Source organism: Magnolia sinica, chromosome 18, assembly GCF_029962835.1.
Source record: "Magnolia sinica isolate HGM2019 chromosome 18, MsV1, whole genome shotgun sequence".
In the NCBI taxonomy this organism is placed as follows: domain Eukaryota; kingdom Viridiplantae; phylum Streptophyta; class Magnoliopsida; order Magnoliales; family Magnoliaceae; genus Magnolia; species Magnolia sinica.
Window position 1 is genome coordinate 71,443,578 of NC_080590.1, and position 26,879 is coordinate 71,470,456.

The 26,879-nt window shown below is 38.8% G+C and overlaps 1 protein-coding gene across 7 annotated transcripts in view; it reads left to right on the top strand.

Moving 5' to 3' along the window:
- LOC131233458 (uncharacterized) overlaps positions 1-26,879 on the top strand; it is a 72,006-nt gene that overhangs the window by 31,202 nt on the left and 13,925 nt on the right. For 4 of the 7 annotated variants that reach the window (XR_009165248.1, XM_058230170.1, XM_058230171.1 and 1 more), the window contains exons 4-5: positions 22,664-22,821; positions 24,512-24,625. Coding sequence is in view for 6 of the 7 variants with exons in the window: in XM_058230170.1 (XP_058086153.1) it covers positions 22,664-22,821; positions 24,512-24,625 (272 nt within the window). In the remaining variant the exon portion in view is untranslated. Of the gene's footprint in view, positions 1-22,663; positions 22,822-24,511; positions 24,626-24,732; positions 24,803-24,974; positions 25,018-26,879 lie in introns of those variants that run through there. The other 3 variants (XM_058230168.1, XM_058230167.1, XM_058230169.1) reach the window with 3 other exon arrangements.

The following is a 26,879-nucleotide window of genomic DNA, read 5'->3' on the forward strand; positions in this document are numbered from 1 at the left end:
TACCTTGGGCCTCAATGGTAGCAAAATGGGCGTTGATGGCATTGATAGCCTCGACCGGCTGTTCCGAGTTCATTGTAGGGTTTAGACCAAAACCACACCCAATATGAGTGGGCATAAACTTAGGGACCTAATGGGGAACCTAAAATCTAAAAAACTCATATGCAGTGTGATGAGAATGGAAAGACTCCTAACTCTAGACTCTAAATGCAGTATACAAATCTTATGCTAGACCTAGGGTTTGATACCAAAATTTGATATAGAATAGAATGATCTAACCTAATATGATGCCATGAAATTAAAAGACAGATTAACTAGAGCAATGGAATGCTAAAATAAGCTAATTTACCACAAATTTAGAAATTTCAGATTCAAGACATGTCTAATTTCAAGCCTATGACAGTCCCACAATGTGAATCTTATAAATTACTGATTAGCTGGGACTGATGGAAGATAAAACCCCATCCTAGCATAGGGTTAATTCTGAATTCAATGGAAATCATGTGTTGTGTACCAGTTTTGACATGTTAGGTCAATTTAAAGGCTAAGGAATGTGGGAAATGAGTTTGGGGGTATCCAGGCTTAGAGGAATTAAGGTTGGAACATTAGGGTTGAGGTTTTGGGAGGTTTCGGGTTGGGATTTCAGATTTTGGGTTAAGGGTTTTAGGACTTAGTGTTTCTAGTATTGGGAATATGAGTTTCAGGTTGTGGGAATTAGGGATTTATGATTTGGACGAGGGATTTTCAAATTTTGGGGATTTGGATTTGGAAAAATTGAGGATTTTGGAAATTGGGTATCTAGGGTTTTGATAATCAAGGGGTGGAGAATTAGGGTTGGGATTTTAGATTTTCAATTAGGGTTTTAGAGTTAGTATTAAAATAAGGGACAATGAATAAGGGACAAGGGGTAGGGAACCGTTCGTACGGATAGCCCACACGTGTGTTCGTATGGACATGAGTTTGGGCTTAGGATAGTTTGGGTTGGGGTGAATGTGTTAGGGTTTAGTTGGGAGGGATTTTGATGATAACAAAGAAGAAAAAAGAAAAAGAAAGAAGATATGAAGAATGAAGAAAAGAAAAAGATGAGAGAAGATGATACCTTGTTGAGAATAGAGAAAAGTAGAAAAGATAACTAGGGAATCGCTCTGTGGTTTTGCACTAGCAATCCAATCACAGGATGAAATTTTGGTCAATCTCAAAGCAAAAGAAGAGAAATCTCTTTCATTCATAACATGCATATTGGCTAGGGTGGGGACGTCATGCCCTTTATAGTCTTAGAAAATACCTTTTACAAAAAAGCGGGCTCAGATAAGTTTCTCAACATAAGCCGCTTAATGAATTAAAAGTTGTTCCTAACTCCCTAATCTCAGTACAAATATAAGTTATACCAAAAATAACGAAACATGTAAACAAACTAAACAACTAAACTTTTCGTGGCCCATAGGGGTCGACGATCAAGATGTTCGATGATAATAATCCAATGGTCTGATCATCGTGTTTACTTGATCCAACGGGTCGATGTGCCATCAAGCTCTTATATGCAGCCCACGTCCATTTTCTCAGTGTGGAGTCTTGAAAGATGCACAAACATGCACGTGAGATCTTCAATGTGGCTAGGAATGCGAATTGGGCCAAGTGGGCCCCATGTAATGGATGTCTAACTATGAGGAGACTGGTTCAACCCTCCGCTGGTATGTTGCTCGGATGTCCTCATCAGTGGATGACCATATTAGGACTTGGGATTCAGTTTTACCAGTCACAGAGTTTGGATATAATAGTCCAGTCAATAGGTCGATAGCAAGGTGTTTCGTATCCGTTATGATACGCCCGTAAAGGCCAATACGTAAAAGTAATGGCTATGATCGTTACACGATATGGGGGTGGAACAAGACAGTTTTTTGGGACTGTATCAGCCGTTACAGTGGTAATAAAGGCTGTTACGAGCATAACGATCGTTACCCTCATAAAGGTCAAAAAACGACCATTTTTTTAAAAATTCAAATTCATTTTACAACAGATTTCGACGATTCTTAGTATAGTTTTTTAAGATTAAAACTGTAGATTGAAGTGATTTGAGCGAATAGAAACTCTAAGCACCTTTTTTTTTCAAAAAAAAAAAAAAAAAATTGAAAAAGTAGTATTTATGCATTTTTTCTAATTTCTAATTTTAATGCTTGATTGTGATGTGTAAACATTAGAGAAATATGGTTATTCTAAATGCTTGCTTGCTATGTTTATAAGATGTGGAATCAATGAATCATATGTCTCTTCATTATTCCTTTGCTAGAGAAGTGTAGGATTTCTTCTTCCAGCTTTGCAGGGTGCTATGGGTGTCTCCGGACTCAATTAAGGGCTTTCTTCTATTTTAACATGGAGGGGGCGGTAGAGAAAACAGAGAAAAAGACTTGGAGGCTTAGTGGGCTTGCGGTTTTATAGGCTCTATGGCTAGAAAGAAATAGTTGTGTGTTGAAAAACAAGAGCGATAAAGCGGAATATGTGTTTAAGAGGGACTAAATCTCTGGTCATAGACTGGGTTTCGATTACGAATGGTTCATTTCCTTTCCATTGGGTTGTCAGTAGTTGGTCTTTTGTTTTTCTATTCTTTTGTATTAATTGGCCTCGGCCTTTTAATGAAATTATCATCTTAAAAAAAAAAAGAAAAAACATTAAAGACATATAATCATGTTCACAAATTCACTAGACAACTCGATACAACTTTCACCAAAGAGTGGACCATTACACTACTATAAACATGTTCAAAACAAAAAATGAATACATATTTAGACTATTTATATTATTCTTGATTTTCTAGATATTTTTTTAGAAATTTTTGGGCAAAAGAATATTTCCAACTGTTACGGGGGTTGTAATGGTCGTTATGCCCCTGTATCGGCCGTTACGGCCAATAACCATATCGGTAATGGTGGTGACCGTTACGACCACCGTTACCGATATGGAATACCTTGGTCGATAGGCATGAGTCCTTTTGAGGTAATGCATGGTTACAAGTTTTGGAAGCCTATAGATCTCATTCCCATGTCAATCTCCCATAGATCTTCAGAGTTCACAAATGCATTTGCATGACATATTCACTTGCATGACTCTCATTGTAGGTTTAAAGAATTTCAATTAGGAGTTTATGTGATGGTTCGGATAAGGCCAGAACGGTATCCGCGACGGGATGTGAAGAAATTATAAGCACGTAGTGCAGGACCTTATAAAATATTGAAAAGATTAGGTTCCAATACATATGTTGTACATCTTCCACCTAACATGGGAATTAGTTCTACATTCAGTGTGGAAGATCTTGTGTCTTTTAAGAGTCCAACCACTCCATTCACTAGCCTTTCGCCCAACTCTCACATTGGCCCAGATGGTGATGCTTTCAACCTGCCCTATGACCGGTGGCTCTTGCTAGACCAGCCTTCCTAGCCTTTACCTCCTTTACCATTCATACCGACTAAAAGAGGAGATATAAGGTATCTTGGACGAACAAGTGGTTTCCACTAAACATGGAGGTTTTTAGAAATATCTCGTCAAGTGGAAAAACATGCTATAGTCAAATAGTGTGTGGAATACAGAGATCGAGCTTTAGAGACTAGACCCGGATCTCGTAGAGCGTTATCACGGTTTTATTTTACCAGATGCGAACTCTTCTCAGTCGAGGGGAGTTGATGATGACATCCGAGCACCTTTTAGAGTTTATCAAAGGAGGGGAGCTGCCCCAATTTCTTTATGGTTAGGTGATCATTACTTGGAGCCCAATGGGCCCAATTCGAGTTCCTAGCCACGTTGGAGACCCCATATGCATGATTGTGCATCTTTGAAGACCCCACATTGGGAAGATGCATGTTGGCTGCTTAGTTGAGATTATTGGACCGTTGGATCGATTAGATACATCTATCGGCCTGTTGGATTTCACACGATGAACCATCTTGACCGTTGGACCATTTTAAACGTTGGGTCGTATTGATCGTGGACTCATATGGGACACTAGCTTTAGTTGTTTTGATTATTTTGGTTTATTTTATGATTTAGTTGATATTAGGGGTGTTTTGGACATTTTATAGGATTAAGGGTGTTTTTGTAAAAATACCCCAAATAAAGCATATAAGGCTTGGATGTGTGAAGCCTAGGGCATTATTGGTTATTGAATGAAATTTTCTTCTTGCTTTGTTTTGGAGCAAAATTTCTCATGTGATTGGAGTTTGGTGTGAAGCCATGCAGTGATTCCAACTATTTTCTCTCTCATTTTCTTCTCTTCAAGGTATTCTTTTAACTTTTTTCTTATTCCCTCTCTCTATTTCTTTCTTTTTTTCTTTTGTTTCCTCCCAAATCACATACCCCCCATCCCCAAACCCTCTAGACCTAAACCCTACCCAACGGTACAACCGTACAAACCACCTCACATGTTTGTATGACCGTACAGACACAACTTTTTTCTCTCTTTTTGGTCTTTTGATCTTTCCCCTTTTAAAACCCCATAACACTAACCTAAAACTTAAAAACCATAACCCTAGAACATAGAATTTCAAACCCTAATCTCCAAAATTCCATAAACCTCCAGTCTCCAAACCCTAATTCTTTCAAACTCTAATAAAGCGCAAGTGAATCCTCAGAATGAGATAAAATCCTATGCTAGATGGAAGTTCTACCTTGCATTGGGCCGTTTCCGATCGATAATCTTAAGATCCATCTGCGGCATTGTGATCTGACCCTGAATTTCATCATATTTGATTACTTGATTTCTATAGATTTGTGATAGATTGGCAAGATTTTATATTTTGATTTACTCTAATAATCCCTTTGTTAATTCATTCACATCATTATAGTTTAGGCTATCTGTCCTGCATCACATATGCCCACATCCATACATCGATCCAACCATCCATGCATGAGCATGCATGCATGCATATGTTCACTCATGCATGATAATCCATCCATCCATCGAACTGATTTTCACCAATAAATGCAACCATTTGAACCATAAAAAAGAAGAAATTAAAATAAAACAAAAATAAAAAAGAAGTTGAATTTATTTATTTTTAAATTTAACATTTTTTTTTTGGCATTTTTCAAAATTTTTTAAAAATATTGAATGATTACAAATTCAAAAATGGAAGGGGAGTGGTTGAAATCCACTCCCCAACTAGATCCCCAAAAATTTCCTTTAAAAAAATTGAAAAATTCAAAATTTTGCTATATTTATGTATGTTTTCCCCTTCTTGAGGTATTTATGCATCTTACTACTGTGGATTCTAGAATTCAAATTGTATCAGCTAAACTGTCGCTGATATTATTGACATTTGCTATTTATAAGAAGAGGGAGTGGGCGAGATATCGATGATACACTAAAATACTGATATCAGTGATATTATTGGCGAGATATCAGAGAAACTTGGAAATCTGGAGATGTCTTAGGATCTTGTTATAGACTTATAGTCAACATGGCGATACCAATGTTTTAAATATCGATGATATCGGCCGATATATCCCACGATATTTCTTGTATCCCACCTGTGCGATAGGAAACGCACAAGTAGTGTGATATATCCCATATGTTCGATCTGGTGAGTATTTTTTATTTTCGATCCTATTTTTTTGTAAATCATGTTAAATCAGTGTCAAATTGTTACAAAACCATGATTTTTCATGTTTTGCATGAAAAATCATGGATTGAGAGCTTTAATTTTGAGATTTGGAGAAGGACCAAGTAGCAGAAAATTGAAAAAACAAATAAAATTTTCCTAATTTCTCGCAAATCGGTTGCAATCTTTGTGTCCAAACATAAAATCAAACATGTATGTAACTTGATTTAGTGATCCTTCTTTTGCTTTTGAATGTATTGCTTGTGTTTCCACACGTCTTCTTACATTTATAAATTATATGAATAAACTTCGAATATACTTGCATCAATTCAGTTAGACAACACATAGATTAGGATCCCATACAAAGAAAACCTATTATGTGCACTTGTTTTTTGTAATGTTTTGATTTGTAAGTGTGTATTGATGTCTTTTTTAACAATCATTGCCTGATATTTCGAACATTGGGCGATACCAATAATATCGGCACTATGATTGGCAATATCGTCGATATTTGGAACCGTGCATTTGAAATTGGTGTGAACAAGGGGTACCTATCTTTTTAATTAAGGGTTACGATGTTTTCCATGGGTAGTGTGGATAGTTGTGCTAACTGCTAAGGTGTAGTGTGGGGCAGACTGTGTTGGCATTTTGTTAATCATGTATTGGTGGGTTCCCTTATTTTTAAGCTGCCTTCCCATCCCTTCCTTTTAGGCTGGGATTTCAGTGAGGGAGCTGTGGATCCAGAACAATGAAATGCTATTTTCAATTGTGTCAACAACTAGATCAGAATGATGAAGGAAAATAGCTTCTAATCCTACTATTTTGCATGGTTACTTTAGCATGAACTTTCATGTGTGTGGGTGCTTCTTGCATAGCGATTTGCCAGGCAATGGCTCCTTCATGATGTTACTTTGCATTCTTTCCCTTTTGGGCATGCATGTTATAGTTAGGTTAGGGCGTGTTTGAACGGGCAGATTCCATGGGATTGGATTGTATTAGGGTGGATGGCAGCCATTTCAAGGTAATGATGGCTGCGTCAGTGGATTGCTGGGAATCCCATCGGATTCCTATATCCAGGGATTTTACCACCGAGTCTGTTTGGCACACTTGGCCAATCCCGGGATTACGCTCGGCCAATCCCTTCCAATCCGTCCAACCAAACACGTCCTAGGCAAAATAGACGGGATTAGAAGGGATTGGGTGGATTTCAAGGTAATGATGGTGATGTCAATGGATTGCTGGCAATCCCATGGGATTGCTATATCCAGGCAGAAGTTCAACGTGTCTGTTTGGCACGCCTGGCCAATCCCGGGATTGCTCCTTCCAATCCCTTCCAATCCGCCTGTCCAAACACGCCCTTAGGGGTCCATACTGGGTGGGATTATGCTGGCATGTGTGGTGTCAATGTGAGCCTTAGTTGCATGATTCTTCAAATCAGGTGCCATTCCCACTTTAAATCATGCTTGGGTTCATGCTCCTGCTTTCTAGTAGTTTATACTTGTTAACATTTTGAAACAGATGCTTGCTCGCTCCAACACCCAAATTTGTTGTTGCTTTGCTTCCTACTTCATGCTTCCTGCTTCCTGCTTCATGCAACTATGATGTCAGCTCTTTCCATGTCTAGTTCCATGAGCCCAGGTTAAAGAGGGATGTTAATGTCTAGTCTGCAGTTGATTGTAAAACCTTGACCCCAAGTTGTCGGGAGGAAAGGCAAGATGATTGTGATGATAATGATGACAGTGACAATCACAGCAGTGGTGCCAATGATGGCGATTTTGTGGTCCACTTTTCGTCTGCCAAATGGTGATGATTTTTAGTCCACTTTTCGTATGTCAAATGTATTAGAATGATAAGACATTGGTCCCATTTGATGATGATGATGATGATGATTTTATTGTCCACTTCGGAGATCAAATGATATGAAATTGGTCCCATTTGAAATCCTATTGAGTTACCTTCCGGATGTTACAAAGATCATGCGATTCTGATATCAGTTGTGTTGTGGCCTATTACTGATGGGCTAAATGACGAGATTTGGTGGTGTTCAAGTCATTAATAATTTATTGAGGTAGATGGTTAGATTAGAATTAATGAATGGTTAGGATTGTAGTGGGTTTCTTTTGCTTTGGGAAATGCGTAGATATTGGTAATGGCTTTTTTTTGTAAGTAGATGTGTGAAAATTAAAACTTTAGCTGTTTTGTACGATGATGGGATTTTGTAGAAGAAAGATTCTTCAATCTTTGGCAGTGTGGCCTATTATCGATGGGCTAAGTGACGAGATATGGTGGTGTTCAAGCCATTAATAATTTATTGAGATAGGTGGTTAGATTAGAATTAATGAATGGTTAGGATTGTAGTGGCTTTCTTTTGCTTTGGGAAATGCGTAGATGCTGGTAATGACTTTTTTAATAAGTAGATGAGTGAAAAATTAAAACTTCAGCTGTTTTGTACTATGATGAGATTTTGTTGAAGAAAGATTCTTCAATCTTTGGCGGTGAAACCCCATCAAAACTTTTTTTGGCAAGGCACCATAATAGATGTTCTATCTTCGTTACCACTTTGATTGATTCCTAGTTACATCTTACAAACATTTGTAAGTGAGAGTCTTTCCTCTGTTTTAATTGGATTTGGCATCAGCTTCCGGTTTCTACAATTCAATTTAGATTTGCCTGCAAAAGTCAATTTGCTGGAAAATTCAGTTTTTGTGACTGTGCCTATATCGTACCACAACGCAGATTTCCTTTACCATCCTGCATCGGATTGGCTATACAACAGTATCAATTTTATGTCATTTGCACAGTGTTTGATCCTTGAACAAGTGACATCTTTGGGTTGTCAGAAGTAGGACCCAACTTGATGGTCACACCAGTGTTCGCAGTATCAGTATCACGTTACATATCACACCCTTGGGGTTTTGGTTATTGCACGGGATATGTTGTTTGTATCGGGTAATTTATCGCACATTTTGGGAAATATGGGGAAACATTGGGAAATTAGTTGAATTTTTCAATGAAACTTCAGGGATTGTTAAAAAAGACATTGATACACACTTTTAAATCATAACAACTAAATAAAAAGTGAACATAATAGGTTTCCTTTATGTTGGGTCCTAAGCTATGTGTCCGATAATGCAACTATATTTAAATTGAATTCATAACATTTATAAATATAAGAAGACGTATGAAAACACAACCAATTTTTTCAAAAAGTCCTAAATACTCTGAAATTAGTCTCAATTGACAGTTGGTTGAAGGGAAATTTCGAAAAAGATTAATATTTTATTATTTTTAATTAAAAAATAAATTTTATTATTCGAAATTTGAGAAGGACTTAATAAATCAGTAGATCAGGCCTATGGTTTTGAATGACGGTATCAGCCCCCATATTGGCCCCATGGAAAAATGATACGATGCGACGTCGCATATCGGAATCGGGCCCCATATCTACCCATATCGGCTGTATCAGTCAGAATTTTTTTTAGCAAAAAATATAAAAAAAATATTAGAAAAATAGGATAAAATGGGATATTCACGAATCTATCAATTTTTATATTTATATTTTATTATTATTATTATTATTATTTTGTATTTTGACCATGTATTCAATGGTGTATTAGACCATTCTTTGGTAAGAATGTTGTCCTGTTGGGTTGACCTACTGTAAGTTCTGGTGTTGATTTTTTTATTATATAAATTGTTGATATATGTCATAAATTGATATCATATATTGCTAATAGTCTAACATGTCCAAGAACTCAAGAAGTATCACTACTCAGTACTCAGTACTCGCTAATCTATTCACTAGTACATACTTGTTTGCTTGGAGAATGTGTGTGACATGTGAGGTGTATGTAACAACTAATAATGTAAGTGTAGAAATACTTGGTACTTACCAATTTCCTTAAATGTGAATAATCTCTAAAAAACATTACTCTTGATTCTTAATAAAAACTCACCAATCACCACCAAAATGAAAATCTAGTTGCTTGTGGTTGGTTGACTCTCATGTCCTCGTCATCATCCGATTGTGCCTATGATTGCGCAACAGGTGTTGTTGCTGCTGCTGCTACATATCCACAATAACCAGAGCTAGATGAAAAGAGTAGGTCCACAAAATCTGAGGAACGCTAATCCTTACTAGGAATTGACCCTAATCCCAAGTAAGGATATCCACTAGCGCCAGATGAATAGCCATACTGCTGCTCGTACTGCTGAGACTATGATATTGATGATGAATAACTTGGATTTGGATTCGGATATCCATATCCATACTGATGATTAGGAGGGCTACTCCAACACCAAAGTGGCACAACAGGTTCTGTGTATCCGTAAGGACTGTATTCATAATGCCCGTAAGCCTCCTGATGTCCCGATGCTCCATGAGTGCCACTAGTGCCAGCCTCTCCATGATGCTCTCTCCCCCCCCCCGGCTGGCTGTATCGTGACCTCAGTACACTCATAAGTTCGGCCTTGTGTACCACATTGGTGCTTATCAGCCTCACAATTTGTAGACGGCTGTATGGTGTGCTGAGCAACACGAGCAAAAGGTGCATCACTACCACCATTACTATCACTGTTATGGCTGTCAGTTTGTGTCGCACAACTACTACGTTTACCTTCGTCAGCTTCTTAAATAATCGGCTCTGGAGGACAGCTCTGAGCGGTTTTTGCAACAAGTTCTGGGTATTCAAGTTTCTCACTTTCAGTTGCTTCTTTGCCTTTTTCCCTTTGTTCAAGCCATGGAAGAAGAGGGTTGTCTTCAACAACAATATAGTCCAAATTTATTAGACAATGTTGCACTTGTTGTCGGCTTGCCCTCTCGCTTTCTTCATGTTTTCCAAACACAGCCTCACATTATAGTGGATAAATACATTTTTTTCTTCATGTTTTCCAAACATAGCCTCACATTATAGTGGATGCAGGCGAAAGTGCTCTAATTTCTTTCACAACTAGCAGAAGATGTGATGCAAGACAATTAACCACTTGCTCTAAAAGCTCGAATTGTTAGAGTGTGGCGAATTAATCCCTTTATCTCATAGCCTAGGCCCCACATCTCATGGGTTTAGGACCTCGGCCGAACCCCCTTCGTGGGCCCCAAATCACATGGGCCGCCCACCTCGAGTGTGTCCCTGCATCCCACGGGCTACCCCACTTGAGCCTGGTGTGAAATGCGCATTAATCACCCCTGGTGAGGAGTCTCGAACATGAGACCTCCCCCGTGGGCCGCACCCACCCCGAGTCTACCCCTGCATCCCACAAGCGACCCCACTCGAGCCCAGTGTGAAAATGCCCTGCATTAATCATCCTCGGTGAGGAGTCTCGAACACGAACCGAACCAATCATCCCAAACATTTGACGTTGCTCCTTATCCTCATGGTGAGCTCGTAAATTTTCCCTCGTTGCAATCGTCATCTCCCTATTTAAATCCTCCCCTGACTCAATGACCTCATCAACCTTCTTCTCTTTTTTCCCTTATCACCTTTTTACCTTTAATTTCTTCTAGGTTCTTCTTCATATCCTCCCTTACTAATTGAGGGACACTTGGACACCCTGAAACTTGACCCTTTCGATGCGCTAAGTGTTGTTTTAATCGGTTTATGCCCCCGCTCACACTCGTACTACAAAACTTGCTCATTATTTGTTGTCTACTCCCACCTATCCTTACACCATACTTCCACCCTACATCTTCATTCTCATTTCCAGTTCTAGCCATTTCAACAAATAGAATTATAATTTATACAACAATGACCACTCTAGTACTTCACAGTCTGCACAAGCCACAAAGCCACAAACAATTAAAAAAATAAATAAATGTATTATCAATTTGCATCATCAAGACATCAACATATAAAAAATAAAAAATAATAATAAAATAATAAAATAATTAAAAAAAAAAAAAAAACACTAGACATAATATTTGAAAAATGGTGACCAAACTACTCAGATATGATAAAAATAAAAAAACTCAAAAAACCCAAAACAATAAACTTCGCCTTAACGCTCTCAAATAATCCTCCGCTATCATGCCCACTACTACCACCACTCCCCACACCCACATCACGAACCGAACCAGTCATCCTAAACATTTGACGCTGCTCTTTATCCTCATACTAAATAAATAAATAAATAACACTAGACATAATATTTGAAAAATGGTGACCAAACTACTCAGATATGATAAAATTATTAAAAAAAAAAAAAAAAAAAAAACTCAAAAAACCCAAAACAATAAACTTCGCCCCCCCCGAAAGCAATACATTTGAATTTTTTTTTTTGAAATTTCCATAAATCTCGAAATTCCAAAAAAAAAGAATACATTTTTTTTATCAGATGTGATGTAGATCTGTTAAAAAATGCATGGCCTCTCCAGATTTGTGATCAGAAAGATCAGATTAAAAAAAAAAAAAAAATCCAAAATTTATATATTTTTCAACAGATTTAATAATAAAAAAATATCAGATCTACATAGATCTAATCGAAAATGGCTGGAGAGTACAGATATAACAGATCTGAGATCATATTAAAAAAACGATTTTTCAAATATATATATAAAACAGGCGTAAATGCCCAAAAAATAAGAAAACCCCAAAAAAACTCAAATCGATCTTCAAAACTGATGCTTTTCGGTAGATCTAGGGGTCTAATAAACATAACAATGGATTAGAAGAAGGATCAACAACAAAAAATGGAGGGTTTTTTTTTATTTTTATTTTTATTTTTAATACCTATTTTTCACTTTTTTCAAAACCAGCCCCAAAATGTTTCGATCCTTCAAATCGGCTGAAATCGGATGTTTTGATCCTCCAAGTTGCTGTTAATGGCACTAAAAGTCACTTTGGAATGATTTAATCGAGGTATTGTAGAGATTGGAGCAGAAATGAGGGGGAGAGATCGAAAAGGGGAAAGAAAGGGCCAGTTTGGGCCTTTTATATGCGTATCGGTCAGAACCAATACATGTGCAGGATATTGGACTCAATACGCCCGTATCGGCCGATACGACCCTGATACGATCCACAAATTACTGATACAAGGCCGTATCGTGAATCGTATCGAGCCGATATGGATATGATACACCCATATCGGCCGATACGGTACCGATATTTCAATTCATGATCAGGCCTCATATATGCTTGATTTCATGTTTGGAGTGCAACATTGCAAGCAATTTGGGAGAAATTGGGAAAATTTTGAATTTCTCCAATTTCCCCCAAATCGAGCCACCCATACTCAAATATGGAAATTAGAGTGTATGTGATGATCATTTCATCAAGCGCTCCTAAATAGTTTCAAATTGCACCCAATTGGTTGTTGCTTGAAAGGAAATTTTGAAAAAAAAATAAAATATTTTAATATATTTTAATAAATTTTATTTTCCAAAATTTGAAAATAAAGTTAACAAATCAGTAGATCATGCCTCATACATGCTTGAAAAAAAAAAGAAGAAGAAGAAGAAGAGAGAAATTTGAAGAAAAATGGGAAAAAAAAATCGTTTTGGGAGTTTTTTCTGAGGGCAGTCTGTGTTTCCTATGAAGTATCGACGATATCTTTTGATATCTACAGATATCGTCAATACTTAGTAAAAACCTTTACAAAAAAAACATCAATATCTCACGAAATCGCTGATACTTAGCGATACATTGCGATAAATGGTGATATTATCGCCAATATTCAGGATTTTGGTATTTCCAGCTTTATTCCCCATCGATTTCGTATCGTCGACACGTGATATTGATAATATCGGTGATATTGATAAAATTGGTCGATATTATCAATATTGCAAACACTCGGTCATGCATAACGTACATGCCCCTAAGGAGCTAGGCACATTTGCTTAGAACTGTAAACCCCTGTCACCATCATGCATGCCCTGTTTGACAGTTTGACTCTTTCACATGTATTTTGTGGGACTTCCTAATCTGGCCTCCATCACTCCCACTATGGTTACTGTAGTTTCGATTTTGAAGGGTATGGGAGTATGATTGCCAGTAATGGTGATTGAAGTTGGCAGTTACCCTGATGGACATTAATTTTCTTCTCTTTTTTCCTTAGGTTGTGTTTGGATAGGGAGAAAACCATGTAAAACTAGCGGAATGGAAAAATGTTTGCAATTGATGTGACATTTTTGTGTTGTTTGGATAGCAAAGAAGAGAGTGGATTCCACGTAGCAATCACTACAGTTTTCCGTTGCCAATTTCCCTAGCACAACTTACGAGGTGATTATTCTGTCACAAAATTGAGATTTCTAGTTGCTATCCAAACAAGTCACCAAATAATGGAATCCATGTTTCATTAGTGCTCATGGATTCCTTGGAATCCAGAATCAGATAATCATATCACTTTCCCTTTCTTTTCTTTTCCCACAATCCACACCCCTCTACAAGATTCAGTCCTATCCCTGGGAAAAAGAAAAATAAAAATAAGTTTCAAGGAAAAATTCACTTTGTAAATCTTGTAAACTAAAGATTTCTAGAAAGATGGGATTAATTGTTGTGGGGCCTCAAATCTCCCAACCTCAACTTTCCTATGTGGATAAGGTCTCAGTTTCTTTTTAGGCAAGTGAAGATAAGTTTCACTTTCCTTTTTATATAGGGTATATGGAGGCATTTTAACCATCTTCGAATTAAAAGAAAAATAAAACTTCTCTTATTTCATGAGTTTTTAGAAACTCAGCTGAGCTGATCAACCAATTTCTGTCACATCTTTTTTTTTTTTTTTTGAAACAGCGCTTCAAATTTACATTTAGTTTGATGCTTCATAATGCCCTTCATATATATTGCACAATAAGATTTTTGTTAAGTTGATCTAGAGAATTTGTTTGATTTCCAGTAATAGTGGTTGAGAATGGGAGTTGCTTGAAGGATGTTTATTTGGTTCTCTTTTTCCTTAATAAAATTGATGTTGTCTATCACACACACACGCACACACACAAAACAAAACAAAACAAAACAAAACAAAAAAAGGAAGAAGAAGAAGAAGAAAAGAATGATAAGCTCCATGGAAATATTAACTTTGTATATCTTGTAAACTACTCCCTTCAACTCTTTCATTGGGCAGATCTTCAAAATATGTGGATTGCCAGAATGACGGGATTAATTTGTCGTGGGGCCTAAGAATCTCTAATCCTTTATCTTTTGTCATTGATAAGGTTTCATTTTCTTTCTAGGCAAATGAAGATAGGGGCCGGTTTGTATAAGAGATTTCCGTGGTAAATCAAATCATGATGGTATGGTTACAGTTCTTCTCTGTTTGTGTTGCAATAAATATTCTGGATTCCAGGAAAGGGAATTCAGGGCATTTCCTACATAGTGAAAAAGTGAATTGTAATAATTGTAGAATGATTTATTTTATCATTGTAAAAGGAAAATGATTTTTTTTTTTTTTTTTTTTATAAATCATTGAAAAAGGAAATTGTAATCATTGCATTGATTTATTTTACCAGGGAATTTTCTTATCCAAACAGGTAATCAGATTGGATAAAAGATTTCTGTGGTAAATCAAACGCCAAGTGTTATGATACAATTCTCCTCTGTTTGGATTGCATGCAAGATGCCGGATTAGAGGAAAAGGGAATCAAGGACATATCATACAAGGTGGAAGAGGAAATTGTAATCATTGTAGAATTTATTTCTTTCATCATGGAATTCTCTTATTGATGCGAACACAAGCACATTCAAGGTGTACCAATGAAGAAAGCGCCAACCACAAGTGCCGTCCTTGTGGATAGGCGACTATTGAGGTGCTGAAGACCTTTCACATGTGATTGGATATATAGAAGACCCTACTCAGGGAAGACACATGTGAAGGAAGATTGGAGAAAGAAGACCGAGCGCCCAAACTTTCCCGTACTTATGTTATTTGCGCATTTTTGACTTAGTCAAGGGTCTTTTAGTAATTTTATGTCTTTATTTGCTTATTCTAGGGGTATTTTAGTAATTTTATGTCTTTATTTGTTTATTTAAGGGGGCTAAAGCCCTAAACTCGAATTTTAACTATTGATTAATGAAAAGCAAACCCTTTGGTTGCCTCCTTACTCTCTTCTCTCTAATAGTACTTCTTCTCTTCCCTTGATCTTCTTCTAATTTCTTCTTGTGCCCCTCCAACTTCTTCAAGGTAATAATTTTCTTCCTTCTATTTTCCAGTTTTGGCTAATCCTTCTTCGATCAAAATCTTGAGAACCGATCTAAACCCTAAACCCCCAAATTCTCAAATCCCTAATCCGAGAAACTTCTTGGTTCTTCGGACTAGTGATCTTCATTGATCGATTGGGTGTGACCATGCAAGGTCAGGAGGTTTCATCCCACGCCGGATCCAACCTAAGTAGTAATTGAATTCCATAATCCATGGTTGTAGTGATGGCCCGCTCCATTGCATATTTCCTTTATGATTTTCTCAGTTATGATGATTACTGTTAGAATTTTAGATCATTTATTCCTTTTATTTCCGCTGTTTAATTATGTCCATGAGCATGCATCATAATTAGGGCTGTCCTGCGTCAAATTTGGTATCAAAGCCTAGGCTTGCATGGTTTTTGTCAGATCGAGTTATCAAATTAGGGTTTTGATTTTTAGGTTTAACTTAGGAAAGTTCCAGGTTTAGAAAGTTTTCAATTTTAGAAACTTTCCAAGTTTAGAAAGTTCTTAATCTGGAAAATTTCCAGATTTGAGTTGTTTCCTGTTTCAACTTAATTGTGTCAGTTCATAGTAGTTTTGCATTCATCACATTCATCTTGAAAGTCATAACACCTAGTAGTCTAGTTAGGTAGAGTTTGGTTCAAGTCTTCATTGTATGCCCACGAGAAGAGGTAGAGGTTTCGGACTTCAACCTACCATGAATAACGAGCAGTTATCTGAGCAACTTGCTCAATTGATACAAAAGATAACTGCCCTAGAAGCGGGTCAAAGGCATGAGTTTGCCCACCTTGAAAACCAAATTACCACTACCATGACTAAGGTGGAGCAACTAGAGGCGTCCCAAAAGGAAAACCCCGCTGTAGGGGAAGATGCGCACTCTCAAGTGGAAGGAATCATTGAAGAACGTGCTGCCACACGTGGTGGTAGTGAGGATAGAGATCGTGGTAACGGTCATGGTGTGGTGCGAGAGGCACGAGCCACATGTGGTCATCAAGACTGCTATGATCCAGATGAGCGTGCGATGAAGAGTGTGAGAGTTGAGGCCCCGAGTTTTGATGGGCGCTTGGATCCCAAGGCGTTCCTTGACTGGGTTGCTGACATGGACCACTACTTTGAGTGGTATGGCATGTCGGAAAACCGTCAAATGCGGTTTGCTAAGATGAAGCTTGTGGGTCAAGTCAAGCTCTTCTGGACCAACACCGAGCGTAGGATAGAGAGAGTTGGTAGAGCTCCTATCACACATTGGTATGAGATAAAAGAGAAGTTGAAGGAGAAGTACCTTCCCCTCTCATACCGTTAGAAGCTCCTTGACCAATGGCAATCCTTACGCCAAGGGTCAATGCCTGCCGTTGACTACGTCGCTAAATTTGAAGAGTATGTGATGCGATGTGATATCCGAAAAGACCCTCTAGTAACGCTCTTGCATTTCAAGACGGGCCTTTGTGCGGATCTTCAACGCGAGCTTATTACTCGGCCCTTAACGGACTTAGATGAAGCATATCAAGTCGTGCAGGAGTTAGAGCAATATCTGAAGGCTCCTGTCGTTCGTCGTTTTGAGTCCCGAGACTCCAGTGCTAGATCTAGTTCCCAAGGAACTAGACCTAATATTGGTAATCACCTATGGCACAGGCAACCATTCCACCTAGGCCTAGGGAGGACAAGGGCAAAGGGGTTCTTGGTGCCGATCCTAGTAACATGAGCCAAGTGAGGTACTATGAGTGTGGCAACCTTGGCTACATGTCTAATCAGTGTCCTACGAAGAGCCGTGGGAGAGCCTTAGTTATAGGCGAGTCCTACGAGGGTGGAGATGACCAGGGTGATTATGAAGTTGAAGAGTATCACCCTGAAGGAGGACTTACTGATGAAGAAGAAGTGGATGGAGAAGCAACGCTTGCAGTAGTCAAGCGTGTGTTAGCTCAGTCTAGAAGTAGTGCTGACTGGCGTCGAAGCACTATCTTCTACACTATTGCCAAGTGTGGTGAAAAGAATTGTAAGGTGATAGTGGATAGTGGAAGTTGTCAGAATGTGATTTCCACTAGTACCTTAGATCGCTTAAAACTGAAATCCACACCTCATCCAGACCCTTATAAAGTTTCTTGGGTTGACAAGACATCCCTACCTGTCACGCAGCAATGTCTAGTCCCCATCGAATTTGGGTCATACAAAGAGTCCCTGTGGTGTGATGTTTTACCTATGGATGTGAGACATGTTATCTTAGGTAGACCATGGCTATTTGATAATGGTGTCACGATCTTTGGCCGTTCGAATGCGTGTACTTTTATGTATAATGGTAAAAAGATCAAACTTAATCCCATGCCACCTGAGAATACACCAGGGAAGAAGAAGGATGAGAAAGCAAGTGAGCCTAGAGAAATGGGGAAATCCAAACCTAAGTGTTTACATATAATCAGCGCAAGAGAGTTTGAAAAAGAGACTAAGGAAGATTCTATGATGTATGCCTTTGTGGCTAGAGAAATTACACCTGAGGTTCCATCAGAGTTGCCCCGTGAGGTGACCTAGGTCCTAAAGGAATACAGTGATGTATTTCCTGACGACTTACCGAATGAGTTGCCACCTATGAGGGACATACGGCATGCCATTAATCTTGTCCCAGAGTCTACTCTACTGAACCTTCCTCACTACAGGATGAACCCTGCAGCGCATGCAAAGTTGAGGAAGCAAGTTGATGAGCTCCTGCAAAAGGGTCTCATCCAAGAGAGTATGAGCCCGTGTGCCGTGCCTGCATTGTTGACGCCAAAGAGAGACGGCACGTGGCGCATGTGTGTGGACAGCCATGCTATAAACAAAATTACTGTCAAGTATAGGTTCCCTATACCTAGACTTGATGATATGCTTGACATGTTGGCCAGGTCCACTATATTCTCTAAGATAGACCTCAAGAGTGGATATCACCAAATCCGTATACGCCCAGGAGATGAGTGGAGGACGGCGTTTAAGACGAAAGATGGGCTGTATAAGTGGTTGGTTCCCTTCGGCTTGACTAACGCACTCAGTACTTTCATGCGGGTGATGACACAAGCTTTGAGGCCGTTCATGGAAAAATTCCTAGTGGTGTACTTTGACGATATTCTTATGTATAGTACCACTAAGGAATCACACCTTGAACATTTAAAGAAGGTCTGTAGTGTCCTTAGGAAGGAAAAGTTATACGCTAATCTTAAGAAATGTGCATTTATGTCTAGCGAAGTTGTGTTCTTAGGATTTATAGTGTCATCTGAAGGGATGCGCGCAGACCCTGAAAAAGTCAGGGCCATAGTTGAGTGGCCAGAACCAAGGAACATTCATGAGGTGCGAAGTTTTCACGGCCTAGTAACTTTTTATCGTCGGTTCATTAGGGGTTTTAGCACGATCATGGCTCCCATTACCGAGTGCATGAAAAAGGGAGAGGTCGTGTGGTCTAAAGCCGCCGTCATGGCTTTTAAAGAAATTAAGGGCAAGAGTGTGGAAGCTCCTGTCATGCGTCTACCTGACTTTTCTAAAGTCTTTGTAGTAGCGTGCGATGCGTCTGGTGTCGGTATAGGTGGAGTGTTGAGTCAAGAAGGACACCCAGTGGCCTATTTCAGTGAGAAACTGAATGAGGCAAAACAAAAATACTCCGCTTACGACAAAGAATTTTATGCGGTAGTGTAATCCCTGAGACATTGGCGACACTACCTCCTACCGCAAGAATTCATTTTGTTTTCTGACCATGAGGCTTTGAGATATTTGCATTCTCAGAAGAAACTCAACCCAAGGCATGCCAAGTGGGTAGCGTTTCTTCAGGAATATTCGTTTGTTTTGAAACACAAGGCCGGGGTTGAAAACAAACTAGCGGATGCCCTTAGTAGGAGAGTGGCGTTGCTCAACTCCTTGAGTGTAGAGGTAGTCGGATTTGAGCAACTGAAAGATGAATACCCCATATGTCCTGATTTTGGGGGTACTTACACGTCGCTTTCTAGTGACCAGCATACTATGGGTGAATATGTTCTTAAAGATGGCTTTCTTTTCAAGAGAGACAAACTTTGTATTCCCCGTATGTCCCTTCGTGAATTCCTCATCTGGGAGCTTCATTCAGGAGGGATAGCTGGCCATTTTGGTCTTGATAAGACCATTGCCCTCGTGGAAGATCGTTTCTATTGGCCAAGCCTCAAGCGAGACGTAGCCAAAGTTTTAGGGCAGTGTCGAACATGTCAGCTGGCAAAGCAAAGAAAGCAAAATATCGGGCTGTACACGCCATTGCCAGTGCCACATGCTCCGTGGCAGGACATTAGTATGGACTTCGTGCTCGGGCTTCCCAAGACTAAAAAAGCACGATTCCGTTTTTGTCATTGTGGACCGTTTTTCTAAAATGGCGCATTTCCTCCCAGGTTCGAAGACGTCAGATACGTCTCATGTTGCTCGTCTCTTTTTTGATGGTGTGGTGCGTCTCCATGGGTTACCTAAAACCATAGTGTCTGATCGTGATGTTCGATTTACTAGCTATTTTTGGAAGACACTGTGGCACATTATGGGAGCTCGTTTGCAATTTTCTACTGCTTACCACCCACAAACAGATGGTCAAACTGAAGTGGTAAACCGTAGCCATGGAAATCTTCTACTTTGTCTAGTGGGTGAACATGTTAAGACTTGGGACCTAATTTTACCAATTGCTGAACTTGCTTATAATGGGTCAGTTAATAGATCTACAGGGTTGAGTCCTTTTGAAATTGTAAGTGGTTATAAACCTAGAATGCCCATAGATCTCTTACCTATGTCTGTTACCCAAAGGTCTTCTGAGTCAGCCGATGCATTCGCACGCCATATTCATGATTTGCATACACATATTAGACAGCGGTTAAATAAGAGCAATGATGATTATAAAGTTTCAGCTGATTCTCATCGTAGAGTGCAAGATTTTCAAGAAGGAGACTATGTAATGGTGCGAATAAGGCCAGAGCGATTCTTTCAAGGATCTGCAAAGAAATTACAAGCGCGTAGTGCTGGACCATTCAAGATATTATAAAAGGTTAGGTCCAACGCGTATTTCACTAAATAGCATTAATCCAACTTTTAATGTGGAAGATCTAGTCTATGCCCATACTCCCATTGTTGATACATTGTCCCTTCACCTAATCGGTGGTTAAGTTTCAACCTTCCACCCTTCCTCCACCCATTACCAAAAGAATGCACATTGAGTATTGTGACGAGATAGTATCCACGAGAGATGGGGGTTTCCAAAGGTATCTTGTCAAGTGGAAGAACAAACCATCATTTGAATCTATGTGGCTGTCGGGCGACGCATTGCAGGGTATTGATCCAGATCTACTCGAGCGCTACAAAAGTTTCAACTCAGACCACACCACAGGAAATAGTGTGAAATGAGTGTCTACCATTGAAAATTTCTAGGGGCCACTGAAGTTTTGGATCAAGCTGATATTTTTTATTTCACTTCATCCAAGTCTTTTTTATCTTATGAACATGGTGGATGAGAAATAAATATCACTTTGGGCACTAGAAAGATTTCAACGGTCGAAATCACTATTCCCACTATTTCCAGTGGTATGGTTCACTTGGGCTTTTTATATGCTTCAATTTTAGGCTCAACGGATAAAATTATGTGAAAAAACTTTGCACACATTCAAGGTGGACCACAACTGAGTTTACTTAGTACAATAAAAGCGTACCGAGTAACTAGTATGCAATCCTATTTCCATCCGCCGAAGCGGATTGGCACTGTGTATGGAGTAAACTCTGTGGGGTCCACTGTCATTCATGCATTTTATCAAATCCGTCCATCCATTTTATCATATAATTTCATGGCTTTTGAAAGAAAAATTAATCATATCCAAGGCTCAAGTGGACCACACCAGCTGAAACAGTTTGAATTGAATTCTACCGTTGAAAAGTTCTTGGGGGCCCACAGAAGTTTTAGATCAAGATGATATTTGTTTTTTCTATTCATCCATGTCTTTGTGATATTATGAACAATTTGGATGACAAATAAACATCATTGGGGGCCTTATAAATATTTCAACGGTGGAAATCAATACTTCCACTGTTTCCTTTGGTATGGTCTACTTGAGATTTTGTATCTTTATTGGCTCATCCTCATAAAATGATCTAGAAAAACGGATGAAGCGTGGATGAACTAGATGTTAAACAGTGGGGCCTACAGAGTTTTCTCAGTACGCAATAATATTCACATCCTCTTTTCATTTTTCTTCATTCACTCCATGATCTCCATTCGATCGATCTGGGTCGTCCCATCAAATCTGGCCGGAGAGGTTTCATCCCTCCCGGAATCTCAAGCAAGTAGTGAATTGAAAATGGGAAGAATCCATGGCACTGTAGTGATGGCCCGCTCCATTGCATGTTTCCTTTCAATTATTTTTTGATTCCATTGCTATGATTTTTATGTGTGTGAATGGGTGTTAGATCATGGGACTCGTATTCCCTCTCTATTGTCCGCTGTTTAATTATATCCATGAGCGTGCATCATAATTAGGGCTGTCCTGCGTCACTTATCCAAGCTGGCCCTAAGTTAGTTTCTTTGACTTTCCCGTTTATATAGGGTACAGGGAGGCATTTTAACCATCTTCAGGGTAAACTTCTCTTAGTTGATGAGTTTTTTAGAAACTCAGCTGGCCAACCAATTTTTGGCACTAAATAAAAAATAAAAAAATAAAAATAAATAAAAAAATCCTTTAAATTTATATGTACTTTTGAGGCCATCCAACACATACATACATACATGTGTTTGTGCATGCGTGCGTGTGCAGTTTGATGCTTCATTATGGCACATTCTTTTAGGTTTTGTATTCTATATATATTTTATCTAGGTTTTGTATCTGGAGAATCTGCTTGATTGTATGATTCAAATATTATAGATAAGTTCGAGCTTACGTGTCTTTTTTATTTTGTCTTATGATGCATTTGATTGTGATGTATAATTATCCCAATGCATGTTAGGAAGATTGCTGCGGAAAGTTCAACCTGAGTTGATGGATTCTCTAATCCAGGCCTGGAAAGATGGTGATGAAAAGAAGCTGCAGAATTTCTCTGGTCAAGAGATGTGGACCATAGAAGAGGATGAGGGAGCGGAAACTGAATATGATGAGGGGGAAGAGGTTTGCTACAGTATCTGTATATCACTCTAGCATTAGACATAAGCAGTTTTGTCACAACTCTCATGCCTTTGCATAAGTGATTATGCAATCGCATATGCCATTTTGGACCAGTGGACCGCATATGCCATGGTGGCATATGCAGTTATTGTGCCATTGGGGCTTATGCAGTCACACAGAGAGGTATGTGACTGCATAAGCCATAGATATGCAGTTATTCCATCGCGTAGACAGTATGAGACAGTATAACCTCCAAACGGTTAGATTTCTGACTTTTGGGACTTGGATTAGACAGCATAAGCCATAGATATGCTTTTTTACTTAATTCTCTTTCAGTTTTACTTCATGTTCTCTCACTTTTTGCCATTAGATAGGCACCTCCACGATTCCACCCCCTTCTTTTCACAACTCTCTCTCTCTCTCTCTCTCTCACACACACACACACACACACACACACACACACACACACACTATAATACTCCCATCTCCCAATCTCTCTAGTCTCTTAACTCTCTTACTCCCTTACTCTCTCTGACGCTATTACTCTCATTCTCTCTTAAAATGACATTGATAAAATATATATGTTGTTTTTTCACACTTTGAGTATATGATTCATTTGAGTAGTAGTTAGTTGACTTGTTATAGTTCAATAGTCTAAAGCCTCGTTTGGCACTGTGGATTTGGAATACTTGGATTGGAAATACCCTGGATTTGGAATTCTCCGGTTGTACTTGACACCCTTGATTCAGAATCCCCTATAATCTAAAAATACCTATGCATTTAAATTATGTAGTATATATTCACAGGAGTTTGAATTTAATTACTAAATTGAATTTAATATCCCTAAATAGTGTAAGTATGTGATGTTTGACACAATGATTGTAATAAGCCCATTGAAATCTATACTTTGGCAAAAAATGATGAAATTCCAAGCATTGGATGGGCCATGTGCATAGGATTGCAACCGAACGACTAACCAACATTTTTTAACCATTGATTTACATGGGCAATGTTTGGACTGCTCAGATCATTCTATTGATATAATTTTAGGAATGCAATTGATAATCTAATTATTTTGGAATATCATCAACCGGACATGTTATACATGCGACTCTACTGCCTTTAAAAAAGAGCCAGAAAAAGAAAAGAAAAAAAAAGAAAAAAGAGGAGAGGATTGGTAATCCAAGCAAAAGAGGGATTGCAAAACTCGCCAAAAGTGAGGATTTGAAATCCCATGGATTCAGAATACCCTCTAATCCACCCTGCCAAACGACCAATGGATTTGGAATACCCTCAAATTCCCCAAAATCTGGGGTGCCAAACGACCCCTAATAAAACTATTAAAAAAGTTCCCTATACTTGTAGTAATTTTACGTAGTTTTTCATAATCTTTCGTGCGTGCGCGTGCGTGCGCGTGCGTGCATGTGTGTGTGTGTGTGTTCATTTTTCCTTGAATATTACATTTTTTATTTTTAAAAAAAATGATTGGGGGGCTGTGCCATCACATAAGCACAGCCAACTTGGGTCACATGGGATTGCTTATGCCATTTGACAACATTAGACATGAATTGCATGGATTTCTATTCAGTAATTTCCTCTTGCTAGACTGTGAAAATCCTTCGTAGGGTTTATAAGAATGTCTGATTAAAATCTTTGAGAAGATTTAATTCTGAGTTGCTGAAATTTCTTCCAGGTATCTCATGGCTATGTTAATGTTGCAACAAGATGGTTTGATGGCCTAGTTGACAGGGATTCATCCATTACAAATGAAGTATATTCAATTCACAATGTTGAATTTGATCGACAGGTATGTTGAATATAAATGTTTCAATATTAATGGTGGTAATCACTCATGTGAAGGGACTTTTTTTTTTTTTTTCTTATGTTGGCTTTCATCATGAAATTTTCTCATAGATGCATGACAGAGAAAAAGAAAAGAGAAGAATCTCAGATGCATTGTACTAGAGAACAACATTTTTTATTTGTGAGTTGCTTAATTTCTGAATTCTACTCTATCCTTGTTTATTGTTGATGCCTATCATTGTATTAGGCTTTGGAGGCACTAACCTGCACCAAGCTTTCCTTCTAATATTGTAGAATATAGGTGATTGTCTGTTCTCCATAACTTTCTATTCTTAACCTTCTGTGCACTGTAGATTCCCCAAGATTATGCACATCAAGTGACTTTGTGAAAGATCCCTTTGGCGAGCAGCGTGTTCGAGAGGAGAACTGTTGAGACAGAGTAGGAAATTTTTAATTAGTTGCTCGCAGAGCTATAAAGCAGCAAGCGAATTCAAGCTAATTTAATGCCAAACAATGCCAAACTGCCTATGCCAACACCTCTTCCCTGTTGTGGCCAAAGAACTAGCCAGTGGCTTCAACAATTGGCCTCTGCAGAAATGGGGGATAGAAAAATCTGAGTATACATGAAATTCATAAGATCTTAAGAGATGTATGAGATCTAGGGTCTCTAAATATGCCATTGCTCAGTTGTTAATACGTCTATCACTCTAATCTCATGCCTAGTGTTGAAACATGTCTGTTATTGTTAAAGCATATTAGTCTTAACAATTACTAAGACTTCCCATAATCCCCAAGAAATTTTGTTTGCCCCATTAGCGTCATTTAAGCTGGTCGCTATGCAGTGATCCCCACCCATCAGGTCTTGCCCCAGAATGGTCTGACTTTAAAGTTTATGGTACTATTTCTTCTTCTTCTTTATTATTATTTTTTTTCTCCTTTTTGAAAGATGAGTAACATTCATTGACCCAAAAAACATGAAAACAGCAATTCATTGGAGGAGGTGATCCTCTCACCACCATCCTTGGATAAAGCACAAAAACCAATGCAAAAACCAAAGCAGCACAAGAAAATAGACTTGACTCTCTAGACGAAAGCATATTATTAGGAATCTCCAAAGTCCCCATCCCAAGAGCAACCATGGAACTCAGACCTCACTTGACACCAGCTAATGGCCATGGCTGAGATTTTCCTTTTTTAATTACACATGAAGCGAAATTGTCCTTAAATATATCCTGTGGTTCCTCTCCTTCCATCCCCCAAAAAATGCCGAAGAAAGAGGGTCCACTAGATCTTCTTTCAACCTTTGAATGGCCCCTTGGCCCACTCAAGAGCCATATTTCCAATGGGATCCATTGAACACCCACTGAACTCCAAAGCTTGATAAGAAGAAAGCACATTTTCTTTGCCACCAGCAATGAATAAAAAGATGATTGGCAGATTTCTTCCTTTGCCATGCACATTATGCACCAATTTGGAAGCATGAAATTCCTCTTCTTCAAGTTGTTCAATGTCAAAATCTTATAGGGGCACGGCTAGCCAAGCAAAAGCCCTCACTCTCAGGGGCACTGGAGACTACCACGCAACTGCACATGGGGATGCACATTAGACCTTTATATCAGTCTAGAACACATTGATTTCATAGAGAAAGCACCATTTGGAGACCATCTCCAAGTCTATCTTTATCCAAAGTATCGATCTGGACACCTGTCAGCTTGGATAGCAAATCTACAAACATGGTCGTTTCTTCATTATCCAAAATTCTCTGTAATCTAATGTTCCAAGCTACAACAGATCTGGACAACTTGTAACAGTCCCGAACCTTTACCTGCTTACGCATAGCAAGGGAAAACGGATGCTGAAAAGAGAATGACACGGGAGAATTGTCAAGCAACACATCCAGCCAAAAGTGGACTTTATTATCTCTGCCGACAAGAAACCTCACTACATTTTCCAACTCCATACCTGTTTGACAAGCAATGTCCCTTCCATTGACGTTGTTCAACTCAACCAGTTTGCTAATGTCTCTCCAAACCAGAGATCCCTGAGCTCCCTGAAAGCCAATCATTTTCAGATTCCCCATAATTTCCTCCCATGACATTCCTCCCAAGAGCATTCGGCTCCTCCCAAAACCTCCCCCACCATTTGCTCTAAAGTTCCCAATACCATCGTTTCCTTCCAGTTCACACGGTGGAACTTGTGCCCCCATCGATTCCTTCCCACCAGAAATCCCTTTGAATTGCCTCTACCTTTGAAGCTAC